Source organism: Lissotriton helveticus, chromosome 1_1, assembly GCF_964261635.1.
Source record: "Lissotriton helveticus chromosome 1_1, aLisHel1.1, whole genome shotgun sequence".
Taxonomy (NCBI): Eukaryota; Metazoa; Chordata; class Amphibia; order Caudata; family Salamandridae; genus Lissotriton; species Lissotriton helveticus.
Window position 1 is genome coordinate 1033251557 of NC_136057.1, and position 22198 is coordinate 1033273754.

A 22198-nucleotide genomic window follows, 5' to 3' on the forward strand; every position below is an offset into this window, starting at 1 on the left:
GATTGACACACCTCCACAAACTCGTGAAACTGAAAAGGGACAGACTAGAACTAGTACAAAAGTTCGAGCAGAAGAAAATCAAGAGATCGTAGTGCTTGAACAGGATCAGATAGAAATAGAAGAACGTGTTCAGGACTCAGAAATAAAGACATTCGAAAGCCAAAACAAAAATTCCCCTGAACCAGGCCAGCTTAGTAACCAGGCAGAAGAAATAGATACAAGACCTGGAACTAGTCAGACAGGAAGGGAAGAGACAGAGACAGAAGTGCCACAAACAAACGAAAATAAAAGAGTATTAGAAGAAAGCCAAATCACAGTGCCAGCTAAAAGACTCAAGAAAAAGAAAAATATTGAACCAGGATATATTAAGAAACTGAGATTGAGAATAAAAACAGTAGAAGAAAAACTTGCAGAAAGAAGGAAAAGTCCCCGTATTACCGATCAAGCTGGAGAAAGCTCCAAAAGACGGAGTGACCGAATAAAAAGACTGAACGAAAAATATCAAGATCCTGAATGGACATATCTAGTGTTAGAAGAATTCGAAGATCTTGATATTACTGACGAAAGTGACGAAGAACAGATAGCTGATTATTCTGCCGAGGAAGACGAACCAACCTGAAGTTGTGCAGGGTAAGCTACCTGTGCAGAGTTACAAAGAGGGGTTGAGAAATCTTCTTCTGAACGAAAATGGCTGATTCAAACGTGAATGGAAGGCCTAGACGCAGTTGTTGCAAAACATGCTGCAAAGTATGTATATGTAGCATAGCTATAGTGTTAATAATTTGGATAGGGGAGGAGCTACGACATCAACTAAGATGGCCGCATAGTCTCCCGGCTCCGCTTACCTCCGTCCTACACTCGCTTATCCTGTCGAATATCCTGATCTCCTGCCCCGGATTCGTGTGGGTGAACTAGTCGGCACCCCGATGGTGTGACCACGGAATTTTTCTGATGTTCTGGGGTGAAGTAACATCGAAAATGTTTTGAGGCCTAACCCAGACTGGAAGCCGGGGACTCGATTGCTGGTCTACCCGGGTCCAAAGTGAACAACAACGGACTAAGAAGAGTGGTTGGGTCCGGTCCTTGGAACTTTTGAAAATTTCTCTGGACTACTTTGCAACCATCTGCTGCCTGGTGCTGTACCTGAGGTGAGGTGACGGGTGGCGCGCGGTGCTGCGTCGCGGCGGGCCCCGGCCAGGAGGCCCGGCACTAGCACCGCTGGTGCCCCGGGGTGGGGGTCCCGCCGCGCGTTGCTGCGTGCTGCTGGCCGGTCCCTCACGGCTTGTTTCTGCTCCGGCGTATCCTGCCCCGGAGAAGGCGCCTCTCCGTGGGGATCGTTATGTCTGCGGACGTATGGAACTTGGCGGAACGGACCCAATGTGGCCCTTCCTTGCGGATGGTAATGGCGGAACTTGCGGCGCTTCACGCGACGGTGAGGGCCCAGGTCAATCATTTACTGTCGGCAGCAGATGGGATCATAGGACCGGGAGCAAGCCCTGACTTGATTTTTGAGACCTGGCAGCCGACCTGCCTCCTGTTGGGCGCCCTAGTGGCGTGTTTGGACCCGGTGCTGCGAGCTGTGCCTGCCACCGAAGAAATGGAACTCATCGTGTGTGCTGAGATTGGTGACTCTCTTACGTTCTCGGAAACATCGGTCCTACAGTTATCGGAACATTTCACTGCTTCCCTCATCCTGGACACTGTTGGCCCACGCTATAATATGTATCGGAACGAGTCGCACCCCCTCCCCAATCGGTCTCCCAACATGGCGGATGTAACGATGCTTGGCTTCGGAGACGGGGAGGGGCATCGTTTGTGTAAGCCGTGTGCGTTGGGATCTGCTATTCCTCTCCCGTTTGCTGGCCCAAGCTCCGGCTGCTTCTGTGGGACTTTTGACTTCCCGGGGATGGGGCTTTACTTATCCGAGGGACTCGGCAACTTTGATAGACGGGGCCAAGGCTGAGATTGTGGGTTGAATTGTTTACGATGGATCTATTGGTAACGGGACTGCTTCATTAACAGAAGGATTCCGGGGCGGGGGGTTTGTGGTTTCCCCCGGGGCATTTTTGTATGGTGGACAACTTTATTGGTGCTGGCTTAGGGGGGGCCCCCTTTGTTAGGGTGGGGGGGGGAGACCGGGAGCGCATAGACTATCGCCCTCCTCCACTTCCCCGTTGGGTGGAGTTTCCTTCCTTTCTTTCTCCTTTTTCTCTGTTTCTTCTATATTTCGGGTTTGGTTCTCGGGGACAGGCACACTGCTGGGGGGGGGGCCGTAGTCATCTGCAGGGGTGCAGGGTGGGGGGTTGGGGGAGGGGATTTTTCGTTTTTATTTTTGTTTCTATGGCCTTTTTTCTCTTCTCTTATCTTTCTTCGTCTTTTTCTTTTTCTGGGTCAGTGCAGTGGGTTTCCTTTGGTATCAATCACTGCTTTTTCATCTGTGCCTCAATTTTCGTGGTGTTCTCTGGGTCTTAGGGCAGGTGACTAGCAGGCGCGAATTGATCGTAATATTCCCTCACATCCTGAACCGCCTGTTCCAGCGCCATTGATTTGACCGATTACTGTTTACTGTTGACACGTTTACTATTCTGCCTGCCGTTTTTCGCTGCTGGGAAATTGTTCGGCACCTGATCCTTCCATCCTATATTATAAAATGAAAACCTTTTACATCCTGTTTTTCTAATTGTGATGTTCAGTGACCAAGAGTACGCTAGCATGATGATTCTTCTCCCCGAGGTGCTGCATGTGATTAAAAATTGCTCTCTGTTAATCTAACTGCTTAGCGGCCAGCCCCGGGGGTAGTAGGCCCATACTTGTATTTGGTTGAAATGTCAATAAAGGTTTTCAAAAAATAAAATAAAAAAATAATAATAATTTGGATAGGACTAACAGTTTTCATTCCTTATATGGTGAGCAAAAATACTAATATTGGCCCTATTCAGACTGTGACCACTGACACTAAAGAACTGACAACACGAAGTGTAGAAAGACGTGAAAAAGCACTCAGACAAACAAAACGAGACTTAGAAGCATCAGATGAGGAAGGACTACATTATCATGGAGTTAAAAACCAGACACAGTTAAATGTTTTCGCTAATCTTTTAGTGCACTATGTAGAAACTATGGAAATAGAAGACTGCTATGTCTGCATGAAGCTACCTACTTCTGTAGCTGAAGGCGTGACTTACCATCACCTACCTTTGACCTATGGAATTTCCTGTAGCATTTTAGCTAGTTTATTTTACAAAAGAGGACCGTTACAGTACTATTATTCTAACTCAGACGTGATATTTTCTGAACTTCCCATACGTGGAAATTTGAATCCTGTACATACTAAAAGTGACGTTACACGTTATATGGGAGAGTACTTTCTGACTATAGGTACTATAGATTTGAATGAAGCACACAGAGATAACTTGACCTGTTCATTACATGAACAAGAAAAAATGTTTTTAAACATGGCAGAGAAAAGAAGGGAGAGTTTCCAAAGAAAGGCAAATGACAAGAGACAGAAAACTCCTAAATGGGCTGAAAACATGGAAAGCACCTCAAATGGTGGGAGTGGTCCTGTTTTGTTGCTGGATTTCGAAAGGAAAGGGAAACTCTGTCTTCATCGCGAGAAGACTAGTTATTATAATAACATTTTCATTGGTTCCAGTCAATGTGAACACAATTACAAGGTAATTGGAGGTTGGGGTTTCAAAAATGGGTCGGAAGCTGTGTTTCCCGGAATTTATTATATATGTGGAAACAAGGCTTATTTCAAATTGCCGGATCACTGGTATGGAAGCTGCTACTTTGGCATTGTTTTCCCGAAAATATACCATGTGAAAGAAATTGCTGGAAGCAATGAAAACACTAATGGCTTAGTGCGTAGTAAGAGAGAAAGCGTAGGTGAAATAATGGGTAGTATTTTTAGTGCACTGATACCTGGAGTGGGAGTGGTTCTGAACACACACAGAATTTGCAAATTATCCACAATAGTGGATGTGCTGTCTACTGACACAGCTCATGGATTCTTGCTGGTCAATACCGAAATGGTTGCGATCAGATCAATGGTTTTGCAGAACAGACTTGCGCTTGACACCTTATTAGCAAAAGAGGGCGGAATCTGCCGGATGCTGAAGGCGCAACATTGTTGCACTTACATACCGGATAAAAGTGTACAGATCAAAAGATATGTGAAAAACATTACTAATTTGGAAAAAGAACTCAAACCACTGGAGGTTGACAGTGCCTGGAAGAGACTTGTCGATGGTCTCTCCAATATAGGTCATTGGTTTGCTAATTTAGGTAAAAGTTTATTGTTCAAGGTACTGATGCCAATTGGAGTGATAGGTTTTATAATCTTCCTCATATTTGTCTGCTGCAAATGTCGCAAACACACAAAGAAATACGCTGTGAACAAGAGAGGTGTGAAACGGAGTGTGGATGAACTAGAATTGGAAGACTTGAATAATCAAATTTACAAAAGGGTGAAAAATTCTCACCCTATTAAAGATGTGAAAGAGAAATTAAATAGGATATTGGAAGAAATCGAACTGCACAAAGTGTGAGAAAAGTTGGCATCTGGTTCCATTAAGTTTGATGATGATAGTAAATATCATCAAAGAGGGGATTGATGAAGCAAGATTTCGCACATTACGCGACTTGCTGAGATCAAGAACCTCGATTTATGTATAACTCTGTAATCCAAATTGTATGTCTTACTAATTTCTTTTATTTTTGGGTATACATGTATCTTAGTGATGCTTGCTTATGTGTTTTACTAATACGATTAATCCTTGTGTTAAAATGGCCGTCGCTTGGGAATTTACTACTGCGCATGTGTTAGTCACACTCACGTGACGTGACGTAGTCGCAGTTGTGGTGGGAAAATGTGCGCATGCGTATTTGCCGCTAATATGGCTGTCTGAAATACTCACATGGTGAAGCTTGCGCAGATGCTCTCGTGTTATTGTGTGTTGCACTAATCTATAATCGCATAGTATATTTTTACAGTGAGAAACCTAAAGTACAAAATCATGATATGTAGTAAATTCATTTATTTCTATGTTTTAATTTGTTTTCGCTTACTTTTCATGTACCGCGATAACTGGGGGGTCTGAATGAGACGAGAACCATTTTGAAGGTCCCTTCTGCGCATGTCACGCAGCCAGGGAGAAGTTAGCCTTGAACAGTGGAACTCAGCCAGCTGGCAGCCACAGTCAAGATGCTCTTGTGAACGCCACCTCTGACCCAGGAGGATGGAGCAGAAATGTTCTTCACTTGTTACATTTGTAATTCTCTATTGTATTCTGTGAAACTTTCCGTGAGAACCCCAAACCTGCTAGGCGGTTCCCTAAAATGATAATTTAGGCTTGCAGAAGTGTGTTCTGATTGGTGTGTTAGCCTATCCTACTTGGGGACCAATCGAAATTGGGGATTCTGACACTTTGCAACATTGGGGGGTGGTACACTGACCCGAAAACAGTATATCTAGCCTAGGTTCAGCTAGAGAAATTGTCCGACTTGTCTGAATAGCTGACCTGTCACTGACCCAACGCACTCAATAGGTGACTGAATACAGAGCGCTGCGGAGCACTCTGTCCGAATTTTGACCATAGACTCTAAAGGTTTTACTAAACCTTAAGTGCTGGCGGAGCACTTTGCTGGGGAGTTCGCTTACCCAATCGGGGTTCTGACTGATAGCTGCAGAGAGGGTGGAGCGCAGGCGTTGCTTCCAAACTGCGGGTGCTGGTCGTGTCCTGGTGGTCCTGTCCTGATCCTAATCTGGTTTTCCTGTCCTGTCCTGGGGTGTCCAATCTGCACCTGCTGTCCCATAGATGCCTGTCCTTCCTTGGGGTATTTCCTGTCCTTGACTGATCCGTGGCCAGGGTTGGTCTGCACACCTTTCTAGGTAAATATAGTGCAAAAACTCTTCACTGCATCTTCTATTTTTCTGACTTTGCTTAAATAAAGACATTTCTTTGCATATGTTAATTTCCATGTTTTTCGCAACCTATTATAAAAGTCATTTAGTATATTTTTCTTAGCATGTTCCTATGTTCCCCTACCTTCTAGAACACATTCTCTCCATTCTGTTTATGAAACATAACTGTGGTATATAAATTCTCTTGAAATCTGTATTTGCATGAAGATACTAGAACTATAGCGGGTTCCAATTTCCCCCCCCCTATAGATGTATAGGATTTCCAATCCATACCTTGCAGTAAATTTTCCCAACAGTAAAGTCTAGTTCGCGACTCAAGTTCTAAATCTATTTAGACCGCATTGTTATTGCTTTCTTGTAGACTCATAAATGGTTGCCCTGACACTGTTCCTCTATGGCTATGTTCTTTTCGTTATCTTGATTATTGATTGCTTTCTAACTGTAAACTTGCTAATTTCCGAACCTGATTTATAGATAAACTTTTAAAACTTCCCAGTTGTCGGTGATCATTTAATGCGAAATAGAAATAAGTTGAGTTTGTATTTTGCCTGCCTTTCTTTTACAGCTAGCTCCCTGATCCATTGTGGATCTTAGGTACCTGCAACGGTGGATTGGTAAGTCAGGTACAATAGAAATAAGTAGGTAGGAACCAGGGTTACTGGTGGTAAGATTGGTAGGTCACCCGATTAATATAGGTGATGTATTGGAAAAATATGGGCCTGGTACGTGTATGGTGAAAATTTCATTGGCCGGGTGACCTGCGATCTCTATCAAATGTTTAAATAAATACATGTAATGTACGTGAATATGAAGTCAACTGTTTCTCTTCGCTGAAGATCTTACAATGATTTGTTTTGTTTATTCATCTCACTTGGTGTTACTGTTGGCTGGCTTTAATCGTAGATTAGATGTGTGAAAGAGTGACCCTTTGTACAAGTAAATATTATCTGCTTATAATATTAAGCTGGCAAATGTTGCTGGCAATTTATCTTCAATACGAAATTTGGAATTGTTACATTTTCTGTCCTTAAATTTATTCTTTAGTGCAAATGGTCATATCCCTTCTGACCCCCTAGCCAAACAAACCTTTATTAATGAAAATCAATATTGTATATAGATTATGGTTTTATGCATACTTCATTTTTTAATCAAATTGAGAATTTTGAGATTCTGCAAATAGAAGGGAGCAATCATTGCTCCCTACATTTGTCCATGAATTTAGTGGCCTCCTATTTTGGAGATAAGGCTCTTTCCTAAAACATGGAATTCCCAAAATACCTTACTACTAGGATTACAGAAAAACATGTATTATTGTTGGCCAATTTTCAGCAAAAACTAAATTTCATTCAAGGAGCTGAGGTGCCGGCCAGTTTGATAAGCTGACAATGTTTACATAATTAGGCATATAGTCCAATGCTTAGAAGTTAAGTTAAACCATGCCAAACAATATGAAAATGAAAAGAAGGCTAAAATAAGTAAGAATCAATACTGGTTTGATGGAAAGTGTGGTCGTCTAAAAAGCTATATTAGGAAACTGGAATGATGTATTAATTTTAAGTATGTTTATGTGACAGAGTTTCTCCTTAAACCCTCAAAAATAATTATTAAAGTGATGTTAAACATAAATGAATGATCACACTATGATAAATGCTGGAAAAGCATGATTAGTGTGATAGCAAAAAAACCCTGTCAAAACATTTTTGGCATGTTGTACAACATGGGTCATAAAAGGAGTTAGGCAAGATGCAGTGTTTTGTCGATGAAATGTTGATGGCATCTGTGAATTTCTTTGTCAATAGATAGGGAGAGAGAGGACCAGTTCTCAATTATGACCATAAAGGAAACAATTAGGCCACTAAAACCTATCCAGGCTGGATAACGTACCCGCAATTATAATTAAAACAAACACTGATTAGAGGCTAAGCTATATTTTTTAGTGCTTCAGAGAATCTTAAAAACAGGAATTTTTCCGTCAAGTTGGAAGGGAGCAAGCATAAAGCACATATTAAAAAAGATTATACAACTGCCCTATAAATCATAGATTGATAAATGTGCTATATTGGGGAGAGGAACATTACTCTCCAAAATAATTTTAGGCTTATTAAAAACATGGACAAAGATGGATGATATAATCCCAGTCGCCAATGTATTTTTAAAGAGGGGTACTCCAATGTATTAGTCTGTGGTCTTTCGGATGAATGTCCGTTGAGCAAAAGGGTAGTTTATGCTGTTGCTTCATGGACGTTCACGCAGCATGTGATTTGGGGGACCAGAGATTGTTGTGGGATACGCTAGTAAAACTAGAAATCCAAAAAGGTCTACTTTTAATGATTCAAGAATTAAATAAAGAGAATTGGGCACAAATTGAAAAAGATTTGGAGACTGTAACGAAAAATGCTAATCAAAAACAGTTTGAGACAGGGATGTGTGCTGGCTCTGCTAGTATTCTAGTTTCTTTTTCGTGGATTTACTTTCAGTAGTAACAGCAATGAAGAGTTTAGTCCTAAACTGAATGCTTTACATATGCTGTGTCTTTTATAAGTAGATGACCTAGTCATTATGGATCTTTAGAAGTAATTAGTAGTGTTTGACAATTATTGTTCTAAGAAAGAAATATAATTAATATAGAAAATAACCAAAGTTACAGCATTTGGAAAGTACCTCTGTATTACATATGAAATTTAGGTAAGATAAAAATAGTAAAAAGTATAAATATTTAGAGATGTGGTCGGGAAGAAATTGCAGTGGAATGACCATATTGATTTTTTAAAGCAAGAGCCCTTTCCTCTGTGAGTAGGCTTAAAAACGTTAGTAAAGAATATGGCGATCCATCTTTAAGACCAGTTTTAGCAGATTACCCAGCCATGAATGATCCACAATTCCAATATTGTTCTGAATTAATATGTTTAGGCAGTCAGTCGGATTGAGATTATAAAGAAGGTAAATACCTGAAGAATTTGCTGACCCTACCAAAATCGACAACAATTAAAGCTATGAGAATTGAAGCTAACCTAACAGCTTGCAGCTACTTAACCTGCGCTGATGTAATAAGATTCTGTGTTCAGAAGAGAAACAGTACAGACCCAAAAACTGCAAAACTCTTGCCAAATGAGATTACATACAGTGAACTAAAGTGGGCACAAGAAGTCAGGAGGATATTATACAATATATGTAGTAGGTTGTCAATAGAATTGGTGAATACAAACTTCCAAGTGAAGATATCTTAATCTGAGCTTTGATTATTAACTAAAACATGTGTCAGGGAAAATGATTTGAGGCTATTGAGTCATTAAGTGTAGATTAAAATTTTAAAGCTGGATAGAGAGGTTTTTCCTTATACTCAATTTAGCTTGAGACAAGCAGTGCTAAAGTTTAGAATTTGGCTAAATCACTTTCCCTTGTGCTCACAGAAAATATTTTTAAGGCCAAATATTCATAAGTATGGGGTTTTAGATCGAAAGACGATCTGCAGAATTGTTCATGGATGTAGGATATCTGGATGTAACCTGTGCAATAGGAAGGTTTTTATTAGTTGTAAATTACTTTTTAAAGACATTTGTTTAACTGTCACCTTTGCTTTTCATCAGTATTTTATTATATATTGTGTATGCATTTTGCTGTTTTAAAGACTATGGTCTTAAAAAAGCTTATTTTTGACTGATTACTCACCTCACTGATGTTCTGGGCCATGATAGAAGGCTCTAGAAATGAAGGCCTGTTGTCATTTTCATTCAGAACCTGGACAATGATTCTGTACTGGGCCTAAAGAGACAGAGAGATGAAATCAAAGAGAGGTGGACGAAGATTGGGATAAAGTGAGGTCAGAGGTTGAGGAAGAAGCAAAATAGAGGGAAAAAAGATGAAAGAAAAGCTCTTTATTTCTAAATATTCATTCTTGTTTTGGAGGCTTGATGAAGAAAAGAAAAATGTATACCTTGGTAACTCCTTCCTCAGAACACGTTAGTGTGACCATCAGCACTGGAGATTCCAGGGCCTGTAAAACAATAGGCACAACTCGTAATATATGTGATATAGTGAAAATTTGTTTATGAAACCACTGGCATTGCCATTTCTGTAATTGACCATCAAGTGCTCTCAAGTTCCCCTTTAGGCGTCCACCCTCCAAGATCCATGCAGAAGAAGATACCATGCTGCCATGTCAATGCAGGGACCCTAGGTCTCTCAGACCACCTTACTCAAAAACAGCTAAGCTATGACTCTGGGCAAGACACTTGGCCCATCATCTTCTAACCCCTGCTCCCTAGAAGTGAGAAGAAATACCATACTTCAGCTGTCGCCCTTAGTTGCATGTGCAAATCCCTGGTCACTCTCCCTTCTTGCATGAAATGCACCTCATGGGTGTGGCACTGAAGGCACATGTCTGTTTTGTTTTCCTGACCAGGATAGTGTGAATACACGGATCATTGGATCAACTCAGAAAAAAGAACCAACAGAGGTTATGGTTAGGTGAGGTGCCTTTACTTTGAGTTGTATCTCGGGTGTGGAATAGGTTATCTCTCTCCTATCACAGGACAAACAGGTTTACATGAAACACCAACCAGCTGCAAAGTATGACAGATTACTAGATCTGGAAAAGATGCAAGACCTGGGATCCCCTCATTTCATGATTTACCAGAATCCCCCACTCTGCTACAGAGCCTGTGAGTCACCAGTTGGTGACAGTCCTGATGGTGCTTCTCGCTCCTCATGGTTTACCCTAAACCTCACATGTCTGCAGGGAATGATGTTAAGGAGAAAATGAAATGCGAGGAAATCGCACTACCGCAGACATTAGTAGAGAGCAATACAGAGCGATTCGTGGTTAAAGAGCAATAAAATATATGCCTTGGTTTCATGAAAATGCAATGTAGGTTACAGTTTCCAGAAAGCAGAAATACAAGTTCAGCAGGTTTTCAGTTAAATAAAAAAACATGTTTACAAGCCTGGAAACTATTATAATCTCAGCACACAAGTAGAGTCCATTCTCAATATTGATCAAAGGTGGCTTTAGTCTAAAGAATACAGAGTCAGATAAGAAGTCTTGGGAACAGAGTGATAACAATGAATACACTTGAGGGAAAAACGGTTAATGTTTCATTAAAGCTTTGTTAGAACGATGCCAAAGAGAATGTAGAGAAACAGTTATGAAGTTAAAGGACACAGGTGATGTGATGTTGATGTAAAAGTATATTATTAAATAGTGTATTCTTTGACCTGTTATTGGCTTTTTAAGACAATTGTGTTTAGGTCATCATGTTTCAACTATATAAGCAGCTGCCTGCAAGCAGCAAATTGAGATCAGCTTTTCAGCTCTACTGAGGTAACTGGTCTCCAGGCCGTTGTGGTTAAACCTACTTTTTCCTTGTCAGAGAAGCCTTGTTTCTCTTTATTCTTGTTTCTCCCCTAAATTGGGGGAGCAGAGCCAGGAGTCCTGTTTGCCGTCAACCGACTTCTGTCATGTGAAACAACCTAATCCCCGTTGCATAGAATACTGCACATTTATGACGGGGTAAGCAGACAAAGTGGCACCTAAAACGTCTGCATATTCACAGGGGACAGGTAGGCCCCTTAGATTTCTGTCTTTAAGGTGAGGGCAAGGTGGACCCCGTTCCATGTTTGTATATGATATGACTTGTTTCTTTGGCAATAGTGAAGGTCAGTGAAATGTAAATCGGTTATCGAATGCAAGATTGTGTATGAACATTGCTCAATATTAGGTTAAGGAACAACGTATTCGGTAGGGAGTTTTTTCCAATATAGAGTTGGAACTGGTCAAGTGTGGGTGATTCGAAAGTTTGAAGTCCAATATGTGTTCCAATATGTTGACATAGAGGAACAGCTGAAAGGCTGATGTCGCTAATTTACCTCCAGTAAGAACTGAACACTCAAATCGCTACCTAGACCTAATGTCTGGAAGTCACTCCATGGCCTATGAGGCTCATGGTTTGAGGGTTGCCCTCACTTGAGCGTGGAGGTAAGTGTCCAATGGCTACTGACCTAGTATAGTTTAGTGTAAAAGCAACTGTGATTGATTTTAGAAATAGTTAAAGTGTTTATATTTTAAATATGTTGGTGAAGAATGTGTTTATGTACATGTAAATAGATATGTGGCCACAGGGTAATGTTTTAGAATGTTATCATGTATAATGTATATCTTAGAAATAAATTGACGGAGTCCCTATCTTTTGAATGATAATGTAAAGCTTTAAAATAGGAAGTTTTAAATGGGTAAAAAAACAAGTGAATAGATAAAAAAGCTAAAATATTATTATAAAAAGTTGCTAGAAACATGGGAACTAGGTAGACTCCCCTAGAACATATGGAAAAAAACCTTTCCTGGAGAACAGAAAAGGTTACAGAAATTTTGAAAAGAGTGGCTTAAGGCTACCCAGAAACACACGTGATCCCTGGCCAAAGGAAGGGACATTTGATAATAAATATTAGAACACACTAGCACTTACCTTAAAAGTTAATATACAGGAGTTAAGTTATAGAAGCGAGAAGCCGCCTTAGCCTTGTGGTGAATCTTTTGTGAGAAGCCTAAAAACTCTTTAAATACTGACACATCTTCTAACTTGTCCGCTCTCCCACCCCCAAATGACCCTACAAGTAACTCTCCCAAGTTACCCGGTATTTATCCATTAGCGCAGAGACATGAAGCTGTGGTGGAGTTTGAGAATACAGAGGTTACGACCCTTACACTATCTCCAAAGGTACCCCCTAGTGTTGCCCTATAGATATCAAGGTCAAAACACACAAGTACTCCCAAACAACAAACGTGGGTGATCCTCAGGACAATTAGAAACACAGTTCACGTTACAGTTAGATTGGGTCTCTCCGCAAGAGGTTAGAGGGGAAGGGTCCAGGAGATGTTGACGATCTGTCACATATCTCATCAGCAACATCACATTTGTACAAAAAAAGAGCCATACATGAAGGGTAGTCAAGAGAGGGTGCCTAACCCACAATGGAGAGATGCAAATGATAAAAGGTGAAATGATTATGTAGATAGGGCTGTTGTTATGGTCCGATGGTCAGTACCTTGAGAAAAATATGAGGACTTTAAAAAGACTGAGGATGATTTGCCACCTTGGCAAAAGGAGAAAGGAAGCATTATAATTACACCAGAGACCATTCAGAAATGTTGTCACGAAGTGAAGATAGAAAAGATGAGAGAGATGCAGAGAGAGAAGGACAGTGAAATAATATATCAGAACTGTTTGAGGGAAATTATGGGAGGATGGCAGACAGCATAGAATCAGTACATTGATACGCAGATGACAAGGGTGAAATACTTCAATTTCAGGAGACTAGACACCTCACCTACATTAGCACCCAAGAAAGGCCCCTCAATAATCTTGACCATAGGGATAGATCAATGGGGTCTCCTAGTCCCAGTAAAATGTACAGAAAGACAACTAGAGAAGGAGAGTATGGCGCTTTCTCTAATATTAGCAACCCGAACAACAGAGCTCGAGCAGTTACGGTTTCAGGGAACGAATGGTCAGCCATATCCCAGAAAAGGACCTTGTGAGGTTACAGAGGGATTGACGCTACGTGACAGACCAATACCACAGCTGAGTGTTCATTCGGCTTTACGCTGCAATTATATCAACCCCAATGAGATAGTTGCCCAAGAAGAAAGCAGTTGGTATAATGTCTTACCCTATACAGATAATTTAGCAGGATGTCCTTTTGGTGCCATGTAGTGCAGTGACAAATTATGGCAGCAATCTCATTATTTAAGATATCTGAAACAGCCTCTCTGATTATGCCAGGGCTTATACCATAGTAGTGTTTGAATACTTGCAATCCCCTTATGTTGCCACGTTTCCGAAGATCTACATACTGGGGTTGAATGTAGAGATAAGCAATAGTTCCAGATTTATAATGCCCTTTTGAGTCTGTGCAAACCTACTCACTTGTATGTTTAAAGGTTTTCAACAACTCTTCTCTAATCGATTCCCATACTGAGAAATGTTTGAAATTTACTCTTGACAATGGCAGACGTAAACCTTCTTCAAGAGTTGGGAAAAAAGTGGTTGGGAGGAAAGTGAACTTGCAAACACTCAGATTTTCGCATGAGCAAATCTAAACATGCACATTTTCTCATGTTAAAATGCAGTTCACCAATATTTTCTAGGAGTACTAATTCTTGTCCTACTTCTGTAAATTCTTGGGAATTCGCGAAAGCCGTATAGCTGAACTTAATGCAAGGACATATACCGTGGGTGCACTTTTGAGACTTTCTTTAATAATTAGACCCCTAATTTGGTCTGGCGTTGACCATGACATATTGGGTTTATTAAAATCCTCTCTCTCTCTCACTGTATCAGCTGGTTTGACTGTGAGTGACAGCATTCTGCTCTTTCACAAGGAGCATATCGGCACACAAAGTAGCAGTGCCAGTAACTACTCTGGCAGAGAGTGTTTTTTGAGACCCAATTTTCTTTTTGCTTTTGCCAATGTTTGGTGTAATGGTGAGGGCTCCACAGTTCCCATATCAATAAGGTTTCACAAAAACCATGAGAAAACAATTCACACATTGACAAAACTAAAAAGCTGACCACCAATTTCAGACCCACTGGCTTTGCAAATGCTTGTTTATTTTTGTTTCCCATAATCTTATTGAACTGGTTATACTAATTTTCCATTATGAATATTTTGGGAAATACTAGTGTCCATCAACACATGTTACTAAATGATGCTGCAAAGCAATGGTACCTGAAATTTTACAGTAGTTTGCCAAAATGTATTTTTTTCCTGCTTTCGTTTTTTTATGAACAATTTATTTTGAAAGCAAAGAAACATCAATCTTGCTTACAACCTTCTGCAAATATTTGCATCAAATAAGAGAGCATTCTGGGAGCATCATACATAGCCTCATACTTCTAAACTTTGAAAACGTGTATAAAAATTTTTATACTGGAACCACTGTCAGTAGTGCAGAGCTTACAACATTTACTTAGAGCGCTCAACCTAATAATAAGGGCTTTCAATTAATGAACCATAAATACAAGTTTGAGAAGCATTAACTTTTGGACACAAATATTACCTTAACTGCCGACAGTGACCTTCACTGATCCATAATTTGGTACTGCTAACTGGCAGCCAAAGGGTTTGTGCTGCAGGGGGTTGGACCTCCTTTTCCCAAGGACAAAATACACATGAAAGCTTGTTGCCCTTGACCCCAAACAATATGTCTTTGGCATCGGGCTATAGGAATTCCACATCCCTGCAGACTGGGATTATTCCTATCTCCTCTGCGTATATGGCAAAAGTATGCCAAACAGCAGAATCCCCAACATCCCTTTACCCCCATAAACCACATACCCCTGATATATAAGGGGCCTGGGACACCTCATTGTGTTCCCTGACCACAAATGGAAAAGGAAAATCTTTAAAAAATGTTGCCACCACTTACAGAGGGAGCAGGGAAATGTATCAGGACCTTTGAAAAACAAATTGCAGGTGTCACCCTGGCAATAGGGGACATACAGAGTCTACTTAGCTCTTTTATAGGAGATGAGACAGGCACTGCCATCCACAAAGCTGGAGTGAAAAATGTCACCCTTACTGAAACCAGATGTGATGAGTCCCTATTTAACTTGGTTCTGACAGTAGCCTGGGATCAGCTGAGGAAAATGTATCCTGATAGGCCAGACATTGGGTCTCTCATGGCTCAATCAATGCGGTCAAATGAGGACCCAGCCGAATTAGTCAGCAGGATGAAAGAGAAATGGATTCAAGAAGTAGACCAAGGTTGGGAAGTAACAGGAAGAAATGCTGTGTTGTTTTATAATGTCGCAAAGAAGGATTTACACTCCGATGTGCTGGATAGTTTAGACAACATAGTGGCATTGAAAGCCGAACCTTGGACGGAGATGTAGACACACATAATACTTTTTTTAAAGAGAAATAGAGGAACAAGCAGGAGGTAATGGTGAAGGCACCAGCGAAGTTAGTGCATCAAAAATAAGCAAAGAAGGGAGCAACAGACGGGGCAGTAGTAGCAGCCATGGCTCAGATGACTGTGATATCTGTGGGTCAGGTCCTAGAGACCGCCCGACAATAGCACCCTCAACAGCAAAATAATGCAAGGGGCACAAGGAAGTAATAGAAGAGTACGAGGAGATATAGGAAGGGGTAGGATAGGTCCCCAGACTATGGGTCAGACATGCCCATTATTTTTATAAATGTGGGCATTTCATTACTGACTGCAGAAGCAAGAGATGGGAGGAACACAATGGAAGGCCAGGGGTTTACAATCAGCCAGGTAATGCAGTAATGCAATCACAGGTAAATCCACAAATAATATTTTAGCCTAGGCCACACAACAAAATACATACCACCCAGTAATGCCTCAGATGTAACAAGTATTGCTACAGAAAATGTATCAAGCACCCCCAATGGCAACTTCAACTCAAGGAGAGGAGGACATCCCTTCCAAACAAATTACATTGGGGGATACACTCAATGAAGTTGCCTACATAGAAGTCCCATGTGTCGAGTGTTGTCAGTGACGCACAGGCCAGATGAGTAACCCACATTAGCTATCAATAATAGGAGATATGCATTCCTCATAGATAATGGAGCAACTCGATCTTGTATCCGAGAAGGAGATATTCCAATTTGTAACAGTTCAACAGACACACAAGAAATCTCTGGGGCGGTAATGAGGGTTCCATTCACTAAGCAGGTAGAGATGGAGATAGGGATAAGGTATGTTGACGGCAGCTTACTATTTTCTCTAACTGCCCCAGCAAATTTATTGGGAAGAGATTTTATGGCTAAACTAAACATGACTATACATTTTGAGCCAATGGTACTATGTTCTGTCCACAGCTGGAATTCTTCCTTCCAGGATCATGGCTGTAACAGTAGATTCTTCTACTGGAGATCAAATCACCAGAGCTCCATCCACTGATATAGAGGAATTTAACACAGCAATATACACAATAGTAGGAGAAGCACCAGAGCTATTGAGAACAGAGGTTCAGTTACCCAATGGGTTTCTTTTCTGACGACAGGGATAGGATTCTTGGATTTCAGACAGCGAGTTGATGCTACAAATAGAGGCCTTAGAAATAACATCAACCTTTGGCGCTCTGATCGCTTGTGATCATTACCACATCCTATGGGTATGTGCTATATTTATTGAGCCAGGTAAAACAGTCAAGGAAATACTGAATGACCAGCTATATGATGATGATCCTAAGAAAACGATTACAGTTTTTCAGGATGACCTAATGTTAAGGACAGTATTGGAAGGAAGGATGCCCAGACCAGGTACAGCTTTTGGTTTTTGTCAGAGATACAGGTCTCTCCCAAGTACCAGATACTCTGAGGACCAAGGGTCCCCATGATGTAGGTCTTATCCTCAACGACATCCCATTCAGAATAGCATTAAAAGAGGGTGAGGGTGAGGGTGAGTCAGAATCCCCTATCCAAAGAAGCAGATGAGGGCATTGTCTCCACCATACACACATTACTGGCGCAAGGAGTAACTTATCCTGGAGTATCTGCTTGTAACACCCAATTTACGCAATGAAGAAATCTAAGGATAATACTTGGCAAATTGTTTCAAGACCTGCGCCCCTGAACAATGTATTAGTACCAGAATTCCCCATTGTTCTCGACCCTTCCAATATTTTGACAAACAGCCCTCGCGATGCTAAGAACACTATCTTTAGCATCCTGCTTCATCCAGAAGTGAATATTTGACCGCATTTCCCTATTGCGGGACTCAGTATTTGCATTCTTGTATGCCACAGGGGTATTGTGAATCCCTAAGTATTTCAAACAGAGTGGTGAAAAATTACCTGTCAAATATTCAGTGTGACAGTACTCTGTTGCAATATGTGGACGATACATTAGTCTAGAGTGCCACACAACAACAGTGTAGAAAAGATACTATATCACTTCTGGTCACTCTTGGAGTGAGAGGATATAAAGTGGGGAAAGAAAGTTCAGCATTATCAGAAGGAGTACCACTATCTAGGGCAATTACTGTCAGCTTCTAGTCGACGAGTGACCCCTGAGAGAGAAGCATCTATACACCAAATAACGGAACCAGAGACTTAAGGAAATGCAGACGTTCCTTGGCCTCTACAACTATGTGAGGAAGTCGATCTTTGACTACAGCACTTTAATAGCATCCCTGCTGACCTCTATTAAACAAGCAAAAGACAGATACGCTAAAATAACACAGACACCAGAAATGAGGGAACATTTCCAAAGATTAAAAATTGAGATAACAAACATCCCAGTTATGAAGACCCCTAACTACACCAAAGAGTGTGACCTCTTCTGCTGCTACAATGGTCAAGTGATGACGGCTGTCATCACACAAAAATATTCTTTAGGACACAAACCCATTGCATACTTCAGTGGTCTGTTGGACTCAGTAAGGCAGGCACATTACCACTGTGAACAAGCCCTCGCCAGTGCAGCCATTGCGGTAAAGAAAAGCTACCCCATTGTCATATGGTCACCCAGACACTTTATGCGGAACATGCAGTGTTTGCCATCATTCAAAAGGCCACGACTACCCTAACCCCTCCCATCCTCCAAAGTAGTAAAATGACATAAAGTGAACCCCACAAAATGATTTTGCTCACTGTATATTGGATCCCGAGGATGATGCAAACAACAGTGCAACATATGTCCCTAATGAATCCAGACAAGCAACAGAGGATACCATTCCCAGAGGTATTGTGTATTTTGTTGATGGATCCTACACTATCAACAAGGACACAGGAGTAAGACATACAGGTGCGACTGTGGCAGAGCACAGCAGCATGATTCCTCAGACACACTTCACATACTTGAGCAGCTAACACTGCCAGCACATTATTCTGCACAAGCAGCAGAATTGATAGCCCTAATAGCAGAAGAGGAAAGGTTATCACGATCTATTTGGATTTGGCTTATGTAAATACTACAGTACATTCAAGTATCATGTGATGAAGCAGAAGGGGCTTCCTCAAATCAGATGGAACCCCTTTCGCGCATAGGAATCTTTTAAAGGCCTTAATAGAGGCACTTGCCCTACCACAAGCAGTGGCAGTTATGAAGCACACACAAATGCACAGGACTTTGTGCCGCGGGGAAATGCATCTACAGGTTGGACAGCTAGGAGCACACCCCGCTCTGTACCATCAGATTCACAATATATCTCAGTCTTAGTTGCCCAGGCTGCCTCACCACATGAGCCCGAGTCAAACACTACTACAGATATTAGTAGACTTCATTATGCTGAGACAGCACGTTTACATCTTTGATAACTACAGGAAGCTACTCCACTGCATGAGAAAAAGTTATGGGAGGCTAGAGGGTGCTCCCAGTCAGGGGAAGATTTGATCTATAGACAAATATCCACAGGTAAATCAGTGATGCCTCAGGCTTAACCCATAATAGCCCTTGATCAATTGCACTTACCGGCTCGCATCGCAAGAGATCACTTGTCTATGCAGAACAAAAAAAATTGGTTCGTTCCTACCCTGCATGAGATGCTTACTATTCATAATTGTACCATTTGCCAACAATTCTCCCCAAATCCCACATTGAAGGTGATAAATTCCATCATACCATGATCACAACATCTCTTTAAGGCTCTTCAGATTGATTTTATTGATATGATTGATCGATGTAACAACTATCGCAACTTCATAGTTGTTGTTTGTTCTTTTTCCCAGTGGGTTGAAGCAAGACCCTGTCTCCACTGTGATGCCAAGTCAGTTGCTACTTTCCTGAATTGTGAGGTTATTCCCCACTCGGATAATGGCACACACTTTGTTAATTCTAGTTTTTTACATCTCACAGCAATGCTGGGAATAACACATAAGTTGTCTTCCATTTACCACCCCAAAGTAATGGAACTGTAAAACAGCTTAATGGCTTGCTGAAAAAGATCAGTAAATGATGTGCCCTGTTGTACAAAAAGTGGTTGTATTGTTTACCACTAGCGCTATTTTCTCTTAGGAACATACCTAGTTCTGACCACCACCTAACTCCCGATCAGATGGTGACAGGAAGACTCATGAATACACAAATACATGACACCAGATATAAGGTGCAAGCAGAAAGTACAATCGAAATTGTGAATGATGAAATGCATGTTTATCTTTCTGAATAAATGAAGGCTGCAAAGGTAATTTCCAAACATACAACCAGAGGAAAGGAAAATTGTACAACTGCTGAGGTCGACTTCCTAGCTGTACAAATAGGAGATCAAGTCTACATAAAAAAACGGAAATGCAGGGATCCCAAATTTGACTGACCTTTCTTACTCTTCATGCCAAACACTGCCAGCGACATAAAAGGGAAAAGAGGTAGGAAGATGATTGCAGCTGTAAAGACCCCCCACCACCTCTGCTTTGGCACAATTTTTTGATTCTACAAGTAGAAAGTTTTGTATTTTTGTTTTATTTTTCCTTTTTTGTCTTGTTATGCTGCTGTTGTATTTCTATAGTGATGCATGCTCAAGAACTAATCAGTATGTCACACACCTGCAAAGAGAAATGTCCACACAAACTAATGTGTCTCATAATATTGAAGCTAGATAACATGTGGTGTCAACACATGTTAGGAATAGGATTAGGAAGCACCAATGTATCATGCTTTGTTTGCTTATTGAAACCCTATGCCACTGGATCAGATATATTACACTCAACTAAAGAAATACCCCCGGGAACAGCTTTATGTGTCTTAGACTTTTACCTCTGTAGGATTAAGGCCCAAATGCAGCCGACACATGTTAGATTAGCAGATTGTAGAGTTAATGCCACAAAGCACGACTACCTAGTAGACTTATTACATATCCTTACAGACAGGGAGTACATTAAGGAGAAAATAGCATGAATGCAGAAAATAGGTAATCACAAGGCCACCGAATGGATAGAAATCGTTCTAGACTTTGGCTTCTTAGGAGTGACACATCTGCCCACCGGGTGCAATAATTATTTAGTAACCCTTAGCCTCCGGATTGTGTCCGTAGGCCAGGATTCAAATTTACCGGATCAGTTTTTTCCCATGACCAATGGCATTCCGATATTGACGTTTCCTGTAGGGCCATGTCCCTATGGAATGGCACTGACATTGTTCAGGACTCAACGGGAAAGTGTGCACGTATACAGGACAATAATATTGCATGATACACTGAGTGGAAATATATCAACTGCAATACCATAATAGATAACGCTGACATGCAAGGGGTCACATCCAGCCTCATGCACTATTATTAGAAGATCTGCTATACACCCAGTTGCCACCTAACTGGAATGGCCTCTGTTCTTTGGTTACTTTGCACACACCAATCTTGGTCATTCCGGGAATGAATATTTCCAAGTTACATGACCACCCCATCACCATCACCGACGGAGAAGAGCTGTATAATATTATGGCACTGCTACCTGGAAAGTTGTTCCCCAAGAGCACAGGTTGTTCAATGATGCCCAGCTGTTTTTTGGAAGTGTCCTACCATTCGTTCAGGCAAAAGCAACTGCTTGATGGTTGCAAATAACTAGATGGGATCTAATGAAGGTGATCAATGCCACAAAAGACGGATCCAATGCCATAAAAGTAGAGCTGCATGCCATGAGAATGATGATCATGCAGCACAGTTATGTACTTGATCTTATGATGGCCATGGAAGGAGCAGTATATACCAAGATAGGGACTGCTTGCTGTACTTATGTCCCTGCAAATTATGTGGACAATGGAACATTGTTGGAGGATATACAAATGTTGCACAATTTATAAAAGAAAATGTTGGTTGAAGGAGGTGCCCCAGATGAATAGTTTGAGAGTTAGTTTGATTGGTTACCAACCTATATGTCGGGAATGTTTAAAGTTTTATTACCGCTTACTGTGTTATTACTTTTGATATGTTGTGTTTTCCAATTAGTTATAGCTTGCTGTACAATCATGAGTGCAAAGGTGGGAGGGATGTTTATGATCAGGCCGCCTACACAAGTAGTAGATGCTCAGGGTAATACATAACATTTGATAGCAAGTGCAGGTCCAGGATTAGAGGAAGTAGTTGAAATATCAAGTAGAATGGGGAATGTTAAAGAGAAATTGAAATATGAGGAAATCGCCCTATTGCAGGCATTAGTAGAGAGCAATACAGAGCAATGCATGGTTAAAGAGCAATATATGTCTTGGTTTCCTAAAGATGCAATGTAGGTTAAAGTTCAACAGAAAGCAGAAACATGAGTTCAGCATGTTTTCCGTTAAATAGAAAAAACATGGTTACAAGCCTTGAAG

General features: G+C 41.0%; 1 protein-coding gene across 1 annotated transcript in view; it reads right to left on the reverse strand.

Annotated features, from left to right (window-relative positions):
• Positions 1-22198, reverse strand: part of LOC144771940 (protocadherin-15-like) — a 295105-nt gene that overhangs the window by 179267 nt on the left and 93640 nt on the right. Inside the window, exons 4-5 of the mRNA XM_078656173.1 lie at positions 9864-9923; positions 9599-9691 (exon numbers count right to left, since the gene is read on the reverse strand). Coding sequence (XP_078512299.1) covers positions 9599-9691; positions 9864-9923 — 153 coding nt within the window. The remainder of the gene's footprint in view (positions 1-9598; positions 9692-9863; positions 9924-22198) is intronic.